General features: G+C 40.5%; 1 protein-coding gene across 3 annotated transcripts in view; it reads left to right on the top strand.

Annotated features, from left to right (window-relative positions):
- Nucleotides 1-9,587: 9,587 nt before the first annotated feature.
- Nucleotides 9,588-16,536, top strand: part of SCN10A (sodium voltage-gated channel alpha subunit 10) — a 91,022-nt gene continuing 84,073 nt past the window's right edge. For all 3 annotated transcript variants that reach the window (XM_055294816.2, XM_055294826.2, XM_055294835.2), the window contains exons 1-3: nt 9,588-9,857; nt 11,335-11,462; nt 14,424-14,504. In XM_055294816.2, the coding sequence (XP_055150791.2) occupies nt 9,588-9,857; nt 11,335-11,462; nt 14,424-14,504 (479 nt within the window). The remainder of the gene's footprint in view (nt 9,858-11,334; nt 11,463-14,423; nt 14,505-16,536) is intronic.

Raw genomic sequence — 16,536 nt, forward strand, 5'->3', positions numbered from 1 at the left:
TCAATTCCCACCTATGAGTGAGAACATGCAGTGTTTGGTTTTTTGTCCTTGCGATAGTTTGCTGAGATTGATGGTTTCCAGCTTCATCCATGTCCCTACAAAGGAATTGAAATCATCATTTTTTATGGCTGCATAGTATTCCATGGTGTATATGTGCCACATTTTCTTAATCCAGTCTATCACTGATGGACATGTGGGTTGGTTCCAAGTCTTTGCTATTGTGAATAGTGCTGCAGTAAACATATGTGTGCATGTGTCTTTATAGCAGCATGATTTATAATCCTTTGGGTACATACCCAGTAATGGGATGGCTGGGTCAAATGGTATTTCTAGTTCTAGATCCCTGAGGAATCGCCATACTGACTTCCACAATGGTTGAACTAGTTTACAGTCCCACCAACAGTGTAAAAGTGTTCCTATTTCTCCACATCTTCTCCAGCACCTGTTGTTTCCTGACTTTTTAATGATCACCATTCTAACTGGTGTGAGATGGTATCTCACTGTGGTTTTGATTTGCATTTCTCTGATGGCCAGTGATGATGAGCATTTTTTCATGTTTCTCTTGGCTGCATAAATGTCTTCTTTTGACAAGTATCTGTTCATATCCTTTGCCCACTTTTTGATCGGGTTGTTTGTTTTTTTCTCGTAAATTTGTTGGAGTTCTTTGTAGATTCTGGATATTAGCCCTTTGTCAGATGAGTAGATTGCAAAAATTTTCTCCCATTCTGTAGGTTGCCTGTTCACTCTGATGGTAGTTTCTTTTGCTGCACAGAAGCTCTTTAGTTTAATTAGATCCCATTTGTCAATTTTGGCTTTTGATGCCATTGCTTTTGGTGTTTTAGACATGAAGTCCTTGCCCATGCCTATGTCCTGAATGGTATTGCCTAAGTTTTCTTCTAGGGTTTTTATGGTTTTAGATCTAATATTTAAGTCTTTAATCCATCTTGAATTAATTTTTGTATAAAGTGTAAGGAAAGGATCCAGTTTCAGCTCTCTACATATGGCTAGCCAGTTTTCCCAGCAACATTTATTAAATAGAGATTCCTTTCAGTAATGGGTAATCAAAAAGTTTTAAGATGTGGGACCTAGGTTACTAGAATAATGAAGTTACAATGTGTTAAAATGGGAGAAGGCTAAGGAAAAAGTATATTGGGAGTAATATTATAATTTCACTTTATACTTCTGTCAGACATCTGGGTGGAGGTTGATGAATAGATGGCTGAATACAAGAATTTGGAATGCAAGTGAAAGACTTGGGCTAGAGATATAAATTTAATGTTTCAAATGTGGCCACAGACTACTTAGGTTGTCTTCATAACTTCAGCCCTTTTCTCCTCTAAAAAGTAAGGGTCTGGGAAGCTGGCCAGATTAGTTGACTGAGGCCCAGAGCTACATTTAAGCTCCCAAAGGTTATGGACCTACAGTTTGTATACTGCTATATCCCCAAAGTGTAAAAAGGTGTCTGGCATAAGGGAGGAAGATTTGAGGAAGCATAAAGGAAGACTCCTAAGTTTCTATCTTGGAAAAATGGCTATGAAGTTTATTGAGAAAGGGAACACAGAGGGGAGAGAAGCTTGATTTTGGTGGAGGAAGATGATGAGATCATGGAAGACAATGATTTTGAGGTGTTTATGGAGCATTAAAGGGGATATGTCCAAAGACAGTGGGTTAGCATGACTGGAACTCAGAAGAAAGGTCTAGATTTTGGAGTCACCTACATGAAAATGCTAACCGTAGTTGTATATAAGTAAATGAGAGCAACCATGGGAAGTATGAGAAGGTACAATCCTACACAGGTAAAATCTTACACTTTTGCTTACTAATTAATTTCTGGAAAAACTATAATTACCTGTTTATCCACATGGTATCTACTATACAGAGTCAAATGCTACATTAGTAGGGAAAGATGTCTATTGGGTTCTTAAGACCTCAGTGAGTTACAGGAAAAAAAGGCTCTTCTCAGAGGCCCCTTGAAATCTCACCAAATCTGAACACATTAAGGTCAGTTGCTGCCCCTCTCAAGCCCCAGAACTCTCCAATGGTGCCCCAATCAGTAGCATTCCAGACCTGCTGTAGTCAGCCAGACTTGCCCCAGAGATTGTAAAGCTCTGAGTCTGGAATCAAAAGACTCGGAGATAAGCTTGTTCAGTCCAATTAACATCTTTTTATCACAGTAAGCACAGACCCTCATTGGTTCTTAGTTTTCTCTTATTTAAGAGAATACCTTTGACCTACTCTACAGGATTTCTGTGGAGACGAAAAGGGATAATTATACAGAAGCACTTTGTAAACTCACTGTACATAAATGAGGTGCTGTTGTTACTGTTGTGAATCAAGGATTTGAGTAATTCACCTCATGAGGTTTAGTCATTTCTGTGATCAGACTCAATTAGTACACACTCAGGAGATAGCAAGTTTATGATTGTTGTGTAATCAGAGAAACATCCTGCTAAGATCTACAAAATCTGGTCGGAAGAACCCTCTGTCTTGCCCTGCCCACTGTAATCTCAGGGAGACCCTCACTGTCACCCTTATTCACACCAGCCTCTACCAAGCAGCTCTGAGTCAGCTGGTTCTCCCAGACCATAGGTCTTAATCAAAGACCAACCATAGCTATTTCCATCACCATCGAAATGGCAAATGTGAAACACCTGTTATCTGTTCAATCACATTTAGTCTTCGTCTTAGAAACTGCTCACTCCTCAGATCTCAGAAATTCAAGTCAAGATGCTACTATAGCCTATGAAGAAGAGACACAGTGGGTCCTCTTGTAGCCCAGAAATCTCAAAAACAGATTAAATATCTACAGAAACTTGATCCTCAGAAATAATCAAATTCCACTCTGTTCTCATTCCCTGGGTGTAAGCTTCCTGAAGTTCCTGGCCAGGAGTTGCCTGATTCTGATAACAGAAAGCAGGAAGTCCTAAGGACTGCCCCAACAAAACCTCTGGGGAGTCATAGTTTCCTAGAACGAAAAAGAATACCTGCCACTTGGTGCCAGGTCTCTTTTTCCAAAACTCCCTAATACTGGTTTCTGACCTCCAAAATCCAGAAAGATTTTCATCCAGGCCCTAAGACTGTGGGAGTAGATCATGGCTTCACCAGATTCTATAACCTTGTCCTGTTTCATCTCGCAGTTGCAGAGAATTTCAGTGCTTCTCAAAGGGACAACACCTTTGGAAGCTTCAGTTATGAGTCTGTTAAAAATGGGGCTCCCTGGGCCTCACCTCAGACCTACTGAATGAGAGTCTTTTCAGGTGGAGTCCAGGAATCTGCATCTTAGCCCACTTCTCACCTGTGATGGTGATACAGCTAGCTCAGCACCAGACTGTGGACTGGCATGTGAAGTTCACTGTACTAGAGAAGCTGGAAGAGCTGTTATCCACAAAGCCAGTGGTTACTGCAGAGAACTAAGAACATCAATGTCTGTTGTAGGAGCTTTGGTTCTAGCTTCTCTAAAGCAAGCAGGAAAAAATCCACATAGATACTGCTTCACCCATCTGTGATGGAAACCATCCTGTTTACCTCCAGACTAGCCCTAGGGCTGACGAGCTTTCTGAGAATATTGTAACCCATAAAGAACTTAGAAAGTCAATGGACTGCCTTTTAGGGGTTGCCTGGACCATGATGGACCAGGGATCCCAGAGACCCTTTCTGGAAGCATTAGAGAACATATCTTACAAGATTTTGCAAGCCTATAGGACCAGCGAACAATTTTAAAATCATCATGCACTGTTAAGTCATCAGTTGGCCCTCAGGAGATCCAAGACACACTTGAAGTAAAGTAACACAGCAAACATGGTTCCATGAATAAATCACCTGAAAAAATTATCAAAACCTTAATCATATGATTTTTTTTAAAGAAAAACTTTATATAAGAAGGAAAAGTAACCAATTAGGGAAATTAAATAATTTGTTTTATTAAGAATAAAAAAACTGCAATTATGCTGCCAAGCCATACAGCATCAGGCAGAAGCACATTTTCAATTAGCAAGTACAGCCATGTATTCAAGGAGCTGGGCCTTCTCCTCTATCTCCCTGCCACATTCAAGATTGGCTGTCACTTCTTAAAAGCATACCATTACATAATAAAAAGAACAATAAAACATGTTAGCGTCTTCTATACTTTTCAACAAATGCATTACAAAGGGGAAAATTTTACCTACACTGTTTGTTTTTCCCACAGGACACTTGTTTACAAATTCTGCAGAACACATTGGGGAAAATGCAAGGTTAGGCAGTCCTCTCTGAAGGCTCTGAGCCAATAGCCCTATAACTGATCAGTCAATGTAAGTGATGGGGGACTGCCTGTGAGAGGAATTTCTGTAGGCCTGGGTCTGGCCCTCAGGATCCAGGGCCAGAGAGAGTCACCACTGCATAAAAGAAAGCATCGGCCCTATAGCTAATCTGTTCTGCCATCACTCAGGTTAGTATTCAGAGATCCTACAGGTTCTGGGAGACGTGGGATCTTTAGAGAAGAACAATAGAGAAAGAATCTCTCCCACCTGATATTAAGAAGGCAAAAGGGGCTGGGCACAGTGGCTCATGCCAGAATCCTAGCACTTTTGGAGGCTGAGGTGGGAAGATTGCTTGAGCCCAGGAGTTTGAGACCAGCCTGGGGAACATGGAAAAATCTTGTCAAAAATACAAAAATTAGCCAGGCATGGTGGCACATACCTGTAGTTCCACTACTTGGGAGGCTGAGGTGGGAGGATCACTTGAACATGGGAGGTCAAGGTTGCAGTGAGCTGTGATTGTGCCACTGCACTCCAGCATTGACAACAGAGTGAGACCTTGTCTCAAAAAAAAAAAAAAAAGGAGGCAAGGGTAACTAAATATCACTGTTGGTTCATCTTGGGAGGGCTGAATGCCCACCAAATAGAGAGGCTTGCTTAGCAGGAACAGCTATTAAACTTAAGGGAATATACCTGCAAAAACTCATGCAGACTATTTGAAAGCCAGGGCTGAGCGTGGAGCTAAACTAGAATAGATATTTCTTGGATTGTCTCCTCCTCAGCCATCAATCCAAGAAGTGAATATCAGGCCCAGACTAATCCTATAACACATACATTTCATATGGCTACCTCACAAAGGATGTGCCTTCCCCTCTACATTCAACTGGACTCTAAAATAGGGATTCCCAATTAAGGTTGCAAGGACTGTAGCCGTCACTATCTGCACCTTGCTCATTTCCCAGGGATCTAGACCAGAGGTCACCAGCAGACACTTCCTACATGTGACTTCCTACCTCTCTCTGCCCAGGGCTTTCTCTGGCCACTGAAGTAAGTTCTGTAGAGTTAAGATCACAGGGCGACCCTCAACCAATAAGGGACAGGACTGGTAGATAAAACCCTAGTATCCTCACCCCTCAGTGAAACAATTCTGAGCCCAGTTTGCCCATAAGAGTAAATGGCTCATAAAAATACTGCTTTCTTCTTCTGATCTTACTTTTCCTCTCTTCTATGACATTCCTAGAACTAGCTCTCAGATAAACTACTTGCACCCCAATATTTTTCTCAGGATGTCATGTAAAGACACTGGGTAATAGGTGGGAATATAGAGAACCACTTCAATCAAGGGATCCCAAGTCCAGAGCTATCACTTCTGATGGGGAAGTCTTAAAAGAAGGACTGGTCCCTCATACCTACATCACATCACTACAAATTCCCATCCCAATGTTGAAAACAACTTTGTCCTTAGCCGGAGGGATTTGTGGTAGCCCAGAAGAATTATGGTCATTTGGCATCGAGTCAGTCTCATAGCTGAGTCTGCTTTGACCTCAAGCCCCAGCTCCAGGACCTGGAATTCTGGCTTAGTCCTGTTCTCAATCCTCAACATTGCATTCCAGTGTCACTGAGAGAATTCTTGCACTGTTACTAAACAACTGAGTCTGGGGATTCAAATTTGGTTCCAAACTATAAGTATCTCTTCTCCCCTAGATAAGGAAGAGAAAGTTAACTTAATCTTTGTTTCTCAGGAGGGAAGAATTAAAAACACTGAAGTCAACAGTGTTTGAATGGTCATTGCATAAATACACCGTGTTAATCAGAATTTGGGCACACAAAGCATAGAACTTCTAAGTTAGAAGAAAATAGAAGACAGATGTTCAATTATGTAATGTAGATTGACTTTGAAAAGTTCCCTAAGGGACAGATCAACTACAAATAGGCAGGAGGAGAGGAAGGGGGTGAGGGAAAGTTCTCAGAAGAAAGTAATGAAGGACATTAAGGAAGACAAATGGTGTCAGAGCAGTGAGAGCTCCTCCCAGGACTTCAATGCATGGAAGGACTGGTGACAACCAGCGGAGCCTCCCACATGTGGGTATTGGGTACCAGAGTCGCCTCTAGGGCTGGTGACAATAAGCAGTGTCTATATCACAGGGGTATTGGATTCAAGAAATACCTCTAGGTATGGTGGGAGCAAGCAGGATCTCCATCATAGGGGTATTTGATTTAAGCACTGCCTCTGCCACCATCTTCTTGACTTTGGGGTGTGTGAGCTTTAAAATGTCAATAGACTCAATAATCTCTTCGGTTCCTTATATTCCTATTATTGGATCTGTGATTTTTTGCTGCATTTTTCTGAACAAAATGTTCTTTAGTTTTTCAGCTATTAAGCTTTGTCATTACCTCTATTCATGCAACAACTATCTATTCTGTATCTAGTTAGTGCCAGGCACTGTACTAGGTTCTGGAAAATTGATGCTGAACAAAATAGATGTGAGTCCAGCCCTCACTGAGCTTAAAATTTGGTAAAAACAATAGAAAGGCAAACAGAAATTACTAATCAGAGGTTTATAGAGAAAATGTAGAGAGTTATGGAAACATGAAGCAGGAATCCTAACATAGACTTCATATAGGTCAGAAATGGAAGAAATTGTCTCAAAGCCAAGAGTACAAGAATAAGAGAGGATTAGCCAGACAAAATAAAGTGGAAAGATAATTTTAGGCAAAGGAAGTGGAATATAGAAAAGCCTTAACATAAAAAAGAATGGGTCAAATTCAAGGATAAACTTATAAAAGTAGTGTGGCTGAGGACTACCATGCTGGAGAAGCCAGCACACAGTTTGGGTTATCTTGAGTGCTATGGAGAGCCTTAGAATGATTTTAAATAAAGATATCACATAACCAGATTTGTATTTTAGAAATATCACTTGGCCACTGTTGGAGAATAGGTTAGAAAGGACTAAAGGGGAATCAAAATGACACATATGAGGCCAGTAGGATGACAGTGATTGGACTAGCAGTATGATGGAGAGGTTAGAGAGACATGAAGAGAAGATACTAAGGAGGCAGAAGCAACAGCACTAGATGTCTGATTGTATGTGGGAATGAAGTAGAAAGAGCATAATTATGGTACCCAGCTTGTGGACAGACACAGAAACAGGCTATTTGGGGCTAATGGCAGTAAAAAGACATAGAAGAGAGGCAGGTATTAGAAAGAAGTGAGGAGATAATTATGAGTTTATTTTGGGGCATGCTGAGTTTGAGGTGCTCATGAGACACTCAAGTGGAGAGACCAGATGAAGATCTGAGCCCCATGGACTTCTGAGAGCTACAGATAAAGACTCAGTCATCTGCATATAAATGAGAAGTGAAGACATGGGAATGAAGAGATGTTCCCAAGAGATTGTGGCAAACACACCTGAATTTAAGTACCATTCTGCCACTCATTAGTAATGTGATCTTGGAAAATTTAACTATGCTGCTCTGGTATCTTATTTATATATTAGAGATAATACCTCACAGGTACAGTGATAGTTAATGTAATAATGCATGAAAATTGCTTAATCCAGAGTCTGAAATACAGTGGAATCTCAGTAAATGCTAGTGCTGTTGAAGTTGTTACTATTGTTATTATTCTGAAAACAAAAGATAAAGTGCCAATATTCACAATCATGTATGGGAGAAGCTGAGAAAGGAGAGACTGAGAAGGAGAAGACAGAAAGTTAGGAAAACCAAGAGAGTGTCATGGTAGCCAAAAAGAGACAGTATTTTAAGGAGGAAATTGTCAAAACAGCCAATAGGACCATCAAGATAAGAACTGAGATGGGCCTGGACAATATAGTGGTACATTGTCTCTACAAAAAATTTTTTTCAAAACTAGCCGAGTGTGGTGGCATGTGCCTGTAGCCCAGCTATTCAGGAGGCTGAGGTGGGAGAATTGCTTGAGCCCAGGAGACAGAGGCTGCAGTGAGCAGAGATTGCACCACTGCGCTCTAGTCTGGGTGATAGTGATACCCTGTCTCAAAAAAAAAAAAAAAAAGACAAAAAAGACAAGAACTAAGAAGGGCCCCTTGACTTTAGCCACAAGGCGATCTCTTGTATCCCTGCAAGGAAACATTTTAGTGAGATAGGAGGGCAAAATCCAAGCTTCAAAGACTGAAGAGTGACTGCAAACAGTGAGTAGAAGTAAATCCTCTATTAAAAGCCAGCAGAGAACAGGAGGACAGAGGAGGGAAGACCTGGATGGGCTCTGCATCAAGGGAGAGTTTTTAAAGTTGAAGGAAAGTTAAGTATCTTTAAATGCTGATAGGAAAGAGCTGGCAGACAAGGAGAGAGAGAAAAATGAGGTAGCTATGAGATAAGATCCTAAGCAGAGGGAAAGGAGTGGTCCTTAGAATGTAGGATGATATCTCTCATGTTGTAACAGAAGGGAAGGAGGAAAGAAGGCTGCAGACGCAGGTGAGTTGGAGGTTTGATGATATGAAGTTGACAGAGTTCTGTTTTTCTCCATGAACTAAGAAATATGGTCATTGGCTTACTGCAAGGGAAGACAGGGAATAGTAAGAAAAGAGTGTATTTGAAACCTCAGACTAGAAGAAACTGCTAACTAGGGATACCATATGATTCCCAAGCAATACTGAGGTTCCCCATAACCCCCCAGCAGTTCAGGGGAATTGTTCTAGATTGACTTAGCCTTGGGATTTAGGATAAGGGTGAGGGAGTGGCTAAAATTGTGGACCACAAGTCTGATCTGGTTATGGAGAAAAGTGTTCAGCCACAGACTGAACCTGGAGGTCCCAGTGAAATTGGAGGTCCCAATGAAATTCTCCAATAATCTGGAGTTCTCCAGTAACTTGGAGGTCCGAATGAAATTCAAACAGGTGGAGAAATGTTGACAATGTCAGTAAATAAACGGTTGTGATAAAAAAGTAGCATGAGACCTAAGATAAAGTAGACTATAAACCAAAGTCTTTGATGAATATGGGAGAGTGCCTGGAACTCAGTGGTCCTGGAAATGAGGAGAGAGGGCAGCATGGCTAAATCTGGTGGTGGTGGTAGGATGGTACAAAGTGATGAAGAAGCAATGACATAGAAGCACATGGGGAGCAAAGACATAACCCCAAGGCACCTGGAGGAGGGTGGAATAAACTGCCTCCCCTGAGAGCCTTGCAGGGGAATGGGTTCCTGGGAGGAGCCAAGTGTGAGTTCAGGGAGGAGCCAGATATGAGGGTGGGAGGGGGCTGTTCTGACAATCAAGATGGGACAGATGAGAGGGACAGGACCAGTGGGCAAGCTGTCACCTCTCTGTGGTTATGTCCACTCTTATAAGAGTATAAATACTTCCTGAAGAAGAATGAGAAGATGGAATTCCCCATTGGATCCCTCGAAACTAACAACTTCCGTCGCTTTACTCCGGAGTCACTGGTGGAGATAGAGAAGCAAATTGCTGCCAAGCACGCAACAAAGAAAGCCAGAGAGAAGCATAGGGAGCAGAAGGACCAAGAAGAGAAGCCTCGGCCCCAGCTAGACTTGAAAGCCTGCAACCAGCTGCCCAAGTTCTATGGTGAGCTCCCAGCAGAACTGATCGGGGAGCCCCTGGAGGATCTAGACCCCTTCTACAGCACACACCGGGTAAGAGCTACCAGTAGGAATGTCTGCTCTCAGCTCTTGGAGAGGAAGTCTCGGTCCCACCCAGCCCAGGAAGTCCTCCTGAGCCCTGGGTGATGTGGCAGTCTGCTAAAGAGTCCATTAACAACCAAAAAAAAAACATATCTAACTTATTTTATGATCTCTTTGAATTTTTATGACATTTATGATAGAAACTAACTAAACCCACATCTTCAAAAGCAGATAACTGCTGCAGAGCTTTCAGGGAAAGTTGGCTGTTCCCTTGGATGAGCTCTGGCCTGGGGCCTCCAGAGGAGTTGGCTCTCTTTGCAGGTGGAGAGCAGACATCTTGAGGTTGGGGGAGGAGTATGGCGGTGAGGACAGAAAGCAGGATGATTTAAGCCAGTGGTCCTCAACTATGATCTTGGAACCCCTGGTGTCCCCAAAACTGTTTTAGTGGGTTTATAAAATCAAAACTATTTTATAACAATACTTGGATGTAATTTGTCTTTTTCACACACTTTCTCATGATCACACATTGCTGAATATAGAGGCTATTGATGGGTGATGATGTCATCACTCTAACAGCTACTGGAATGTGTGCCTGTATATTCCCATGTTTTAAAATTTCCTGAGTTTTAAATTTCTAATACGAGATATGTATACACACACATATGATATGTATATATGTGTTTAAGCATATATACATATATATTAATTTCAAATATTATATATATGGCATAAACAAAAAGGTATAAACATAAACAAAAGTTATTTGGGGTCCTCAATAAGGTTTGAGAGTAATAATCCCTGAAATCAAAAAGTTTCAGAATCAGTAGTTTAAACAAGAGCTTCTTCATGACAATTATCTCACCTGTGCTGTATTTTAGGTGTTCTACAGAGCCAAAAAATGGTGAATGCATGTTTGGGGGTTAGGAGGACAGGAATCAGCCATCTCAAATATGGCTAGCAGAGTAAATAAAAAGGCACCGAATATCATTTTTCCTCCTCTCCCATGCCAAGAGTTCATATCCTCCTAAATGCTCAGAGGGAGAAAACAAGACAGGGTTTAAGAGACAGAGACCTAGAAGGTGGAGACAGAAGAAACATTACAAAACAAGGATCATTCTCTAGTCAGAAGAGAAATTAAATGCAACCAGAACTTCACCATCCTGTTGCCAGAGTCCTCCCCCGGGCATAACACATCTTACCAGCCTGAGGATTGGCTGTCTGTCCATTAAAGTACCCTCAGTGGGCTCATCTTGGTGCACTGTCAGTCCCAGAGACCAGGATCTTGCTGAGAGGGTGAGGATATGGCTTTTAGTTCTTGATCCTCTCTACCTCTCTGTACCTGCATTTGACTCTCATTGACCTGTGGTTCCCAGAGCCCTTCTTGCTCATGAGCCTGAGATAATGCCTCTCATGTTTAAAAACATGGTTGTATAAGGAATCTTGTTTCTCATTGGAGGTCCACTGTCTGTTTTGTTTTGTTTTGTTTTAGACATTTATGGTGCTGAACAAAGGGAGGACCATTTCCCGGTTTAGTGCCACTCGGGCCCTGTGGCTATTCAGTCCTTTCAACCTGATCAGAAGAACGGCCATCAAAGTGTCTGTCCACTCATATCCTTTGCACAATTGCCTCTTCCATGTGTTAGAATTAGACCTTGCCCACTGTGTCCAGTACCTTCTTTAGAGGTTAGCAACAAAGCCCTTATCCAATTGAATCCCAAAAGGATGATGAGGTCATTAGATTGAAAAAATGGCTTGGGCCTTTAATGTGTCCCACACCCCAAAGCAGTCCCAAGACACAGAGGAAGTGTTCATGCAACACACAGGTGGTTTGGATTCACCTCAGACTAATCTAGACACACCTGTGGATGCACAACTTGAAAAATGTCCTCTTTATGAGAGGAGGTTTGCTGATGCCCCCAGACACATTCTCACCACGGTGTGTGGTCCGCTTTCCCCACAACACAACAGGCAGTAAGAGGGCCCAAGCCTTCTTTGGGCAGATGAGATAGGCATGGGTTGTTACTCTGTGCCATAGCCATGCTGAGAAGTGGCTGTTTACTGGGCAAAAGAGCAGCACCTCCCAGAGGGCAAGGAAAACAGACCACGATGGCAAGAGCACACATAGTCTCAATGGGACCTCATTGGTCATGGGGCACTGTTAACATCACAAATTACTCAAAAACTACTAGCAGGTTTAAAATGTCAATAATCTGATGTTCATGCCATACAAGACTGTAATGATTAGAGACACATTGGTCAAATGTCTACTATATGAATTGTTTTAGGTAGTGTCAGAAGCTGCCTTCAGGGGATTTTGCAAGGCAAGCCAAACTAGTAGAAAAAAGAGACTTTGGTTTGGTTTCCTAAGATCTTCCTGGGTGGTCCTAATGGAAAGATCCTAATGACCTGAGATCCTTGGTCATCGGAAGGATTGGAAGTTCTTTATGACAAATTTAGCTCTGGCTTGCAGGAGGTTGATGTGCAAGAATACACCTGCCTCAGTTGCCTGACAAATGGTAACCAGTCTTTTCTTAGAAGGCTTCAGTAAAAAAGAGTTCTACCCTGCTCCCTAACTCTGAGGCAGACTGTTGGATTTCTGGACAGTTCTCATTGAGCTGGTAACCTTGGCACAGTCATCTATCTGCACACTCAACATGAAGCTGCACAGCTTGATGAAGTTGCATTACGTTTTCTCTTTTTACATTTTTTTCTTTCGGGCTGGCCAGTAAGAATTATGTTTTCTGAGCAGAATCTTGAATTTTCAGACTCTACAGAAGGATATTTAATGACAATACAGTCTCCCACTTGCTAAATACTTCCTAAGTGTCAATACCATCATCAGTTCAAAAGCCTCTGAAGTAGAGATTATCATCCCCATTTTACAGATAATGAAACTGACACACAGAGGCATTAAGTAAATTATCCAAGACCACGTAGAGCAGTATCTACAGTGAGGAAGTAGGCAGTTAATGGAAAGTAATCAGGGTAATTATTCTCTCAATGTGTCGTCTCTGCTTTTTCAAAATATATACAATTACATGGAAATTACAAATAAAGAGAAATCACAAACATACAAACTCCTCTTTAAGGATTCTGGTTGAATTACATCTGGATAAGTAAGAAACAGCTAATTAGAAATAAAATCCCCGTAAAAGAACCAAGTGACCAGTGAATATTCTCTTCATCTTGAGATTTGATGAGTAAATAATTGCTTGGTAGAGTCACAGCTGGACAGAAAAGCTGTTGAGGGGGTTTCTTCCTCACAAAAGTCTGCATTTAAATCTCATAAATTTGGTAACTCCAGCCCCAAAAGATACTAGAATTCTCGGGGCCCTATTATTAATATTTCACCAAAGATATAATTCTAATCACATTTGCTGTGAATGTTTTCATAACTAATATTATACTTAAGATATATTACTTTTAAAGGTTTGTAGAATTGGAGACACAATTTTAGTTTAATCCTTGGACTAACATTTCCCCCCATGTAAGCATATTTCTTAATTTAATTGTAAGTCAGCAGGAAAATGTGGTTTAATTAATAGAATTTTCCTTTTCAAAATAGATGTGTTCCTAAGTAACTGTAAAACTAGACACATCAAGGCATTTACAGAAAACTAAAATACGTTTAAATACTTCTGCTCAAATTGAAAAATGAGTGTTGTACTCTCTCTGTAGGTCAAGCTTATCTTTAAGCTTTGTTTTTCCTTAGGAAGTACTGTTAGGAGCCCAGCTATTCCTAAGAAAAATGTCCAAGTGGGAACAATTTACCTTTAGATTCTCCCCACCAACATTTCTTCCCTTCTATTTACCCCTTCCATCCACTTTCCTTTCAATGTCTCCCTCCCCTTTTGGTAATCCGTTTGCCCACAGTCTGCTGTCAATATTCTCCGCTCTAGCTATTCAGAGTTCTCCACTCCAGCCTAATCCTACTTGGGGTCTTCTTCCTGAGCCAGTATTTCACTTCCCTGTGCCTGCCTCCACCGTTCCTACCCAGAAGACCATTTCCTCGGTGGAACTGATCTCAACTAAGTTACGCAAACAATCTGATGAAACTAATTCCCATGAAAGTTTGTACCTCTTCACTTATCTCCAAATTTCTAACTTCTCTTTGTCTTTTAGAATAAAAAAGACATTCGCCAGATGAAATTTCAGGCCATTCTGTATAGTGAAATGAAGGCTTCGGGGCAGAAGGACATTTTGGAAAAGGGAGCCTGTTTCCTTCTACCTTGCTCAGAGTTTGTTTTCAGACAGATAGAGTTCACATCTCTGCAGCATGGTTGACTAGCTGCATGACCTGAGGAAAGTTATTTAACTTTTATTTGTTGTCAGCCTGTTTCTCAGTTTCAAAATGTAGTTATTTATACCCACCTGTAGATCAGTTGTATTAGAAGTAACGTGGACAAAGTACTCAGCCTAGCTTAGGCACTCAGTAAATGTTAGTGGTTATTATGTGACAAGATCATAAAGCTAATCTTAGCTAAGATTTATGAATGTAATCATTCAGCATCAAGGTGATCCTAGATGACATCACAGAGACTTGGTGATCTCAGCTTTTCCTTAACACAGGCCTTTCAGGTGGTTCAGTTTATTTATTACGGTCACTATTTTGGTTAATTGTGTGTGCATGACCCGAACTGACCTTCCAGAGAAAATTGAGTGAGTAGATTTGATATCATTATTGTACCATCTCTTTTTACTTTCTTTTCTTCCTTCACTTGGCAGTCTTTGTCTTTTATTTATCCTGCCATGCCTCATGTGGGTAATGCCGAATCTTATTGTCTATGTGTCTTTGTAATAACCAGGTCTCTCCTTCTGTGAGCTTTGTTTCATAAACATACATGATTTTCAGTTTCAAGGAGATACAGATTAGTGGTTCTCAACTTTGGCTGCATATTGCAATTTTCAGGGAGATTTTTTAAATGCCTGAGTCCCAGCCCCAGAAAGTCTAATTTCTAATTTGATTAGTCTAAGGTGGCCTGGGAAGATGAGTCTCCTTGTCCCCAACACACACACATACACACACACACACACTCACCTGCTAGATGCACGCACAAATGTATGCCTTAGAGAAGGTATGCTTTTGAGAAGGCGTACTATGAAAGAGAGACAGGAGCAAAACTGAGACAGAACTAAGAACAAATATCTCTGGAGTATATTTAGAAAATAACTCATAAATGAAGCTGTTTAAGTTATCATGCTTCATATGCCTCAAAGTAACCTTAGTATTCCTGAGGTTATTCTATTTCCCTAGGTTGGTGGGTGAAACCCCTATAGTTTCAGAATCTGGGAGCTTTCCAAAAACGTTCCATATCCACACATCTGGGAGGGATGCTTCCACTCCAGCTTGAACCTAACATACCTTTGGGTATAATAACCGGTGCTTTGCAGAGCTTTGATTTTTTTTTTTTTTTTGCTAATCATAACAGTAATGCATGCCACGACAGAAAATATGTTATATTTTTATTAATAGATTAAAGGAAAAGAATCACATAGTCTTCTTAATTGATGCTAAAAGTCATTTGATAAAGTTTAATTTCCATTTATAATTTTCAATTCTTAGAAAAGTTGAAATGGAAGAGAATAAATGTGGCACATATACACCATGGAATGCTATGCAGTCATAAAAAAGGATAAGTTCATGTCCTTTGCAGGGACATGGATGAAGCTGGAAACCATCATTCTCAGCAAACTAGCACAAGAACAGAAAACCAAACACCGCATGTTCTCACTCATAAGTGGGAGTTGAACAATGAAAATACATGGACACAGGGAGGGGAACATCACACAATGGGGCTTGTTGAGGGGTGGGGGGCTAGGGGAGGGATAGCATTAGGAGAAATACCTAATGTAGATGATGGGTTGATGGGTGCAGCAAACCACCATGGCACGTGTACACCTATGTAACAAACCTGCACGTTGTGCACATGTACCCCAGAACTTAAAGTATAATAATTTAAAAAAAGGGAATTGCATCACTCTGATAAAGGGTATTCATTGTTTTAAAGTATCAGGCATCATACTTAATTGTGAACATGGAAAGCTTTCCCTTTGAGATCAAAAGAAAAAAAAACCAAAGATGTCTGTTCTTCTCAGTTCCACTTTGTATAGGAGGTCTCAGCCAGCATAGAAAAGCAAAGAAAAAAAAAAGTGCAAGGAAGAAAAAATACCAAAGATGTAATTTACAGATAATAAGATTGTATACATAAAATATCCAACATAACCTAAAGATAAACTGTAAGAATTAATAAAAGAGTATAGTAAGGTAGCTGGGTACAAATTAACATATATAAATCAATTGTGTAAGTACACCAGCAACAAATAGAAAATAGTTTTCAAAAATACCATTTACACTGGCATTTTAAAATGTCAAGTATCTAGGAATAAGATTATCAAAGTATAAGTAAGATTTCTATAAGGAAAATTATAATAAGTATTGTGTAAAATTTTTAAAGAAAACCAAATCAGTGGGGAGACATGTTCTCAGATTCAGTCTCAATATTGTAAAGACTCCCCAAATGCAGTCAGATGGTAGATAAAACAGAGAGGAAAGGAAATAGAATCACCAAACGGAAATGAGAGCTTTTGTTTAAAGAAATAGTACACTAAGGACAATGTATTACATGGTTTTAATTATAATTATAAATTTATAATAAGTTTTTACTTATAAAGATAACCACCAGGATAAAGA

Source organism: Symphalangus syndactylus, chromosome 1, assembly GCF_028878055.3.
Source record: "Symphalangus syndactylus isolate Jambi chromosome 1, NHGRI_mSymSyn1-v2.1_pri, whole genome shotgun sequence".
Taxonomy (NCBI): Eukaryota; Metazoa; Chordata; class Mammalia; order Primates; family Hylobatidae; genus Symphalangus; species Symphalangus syndactylus.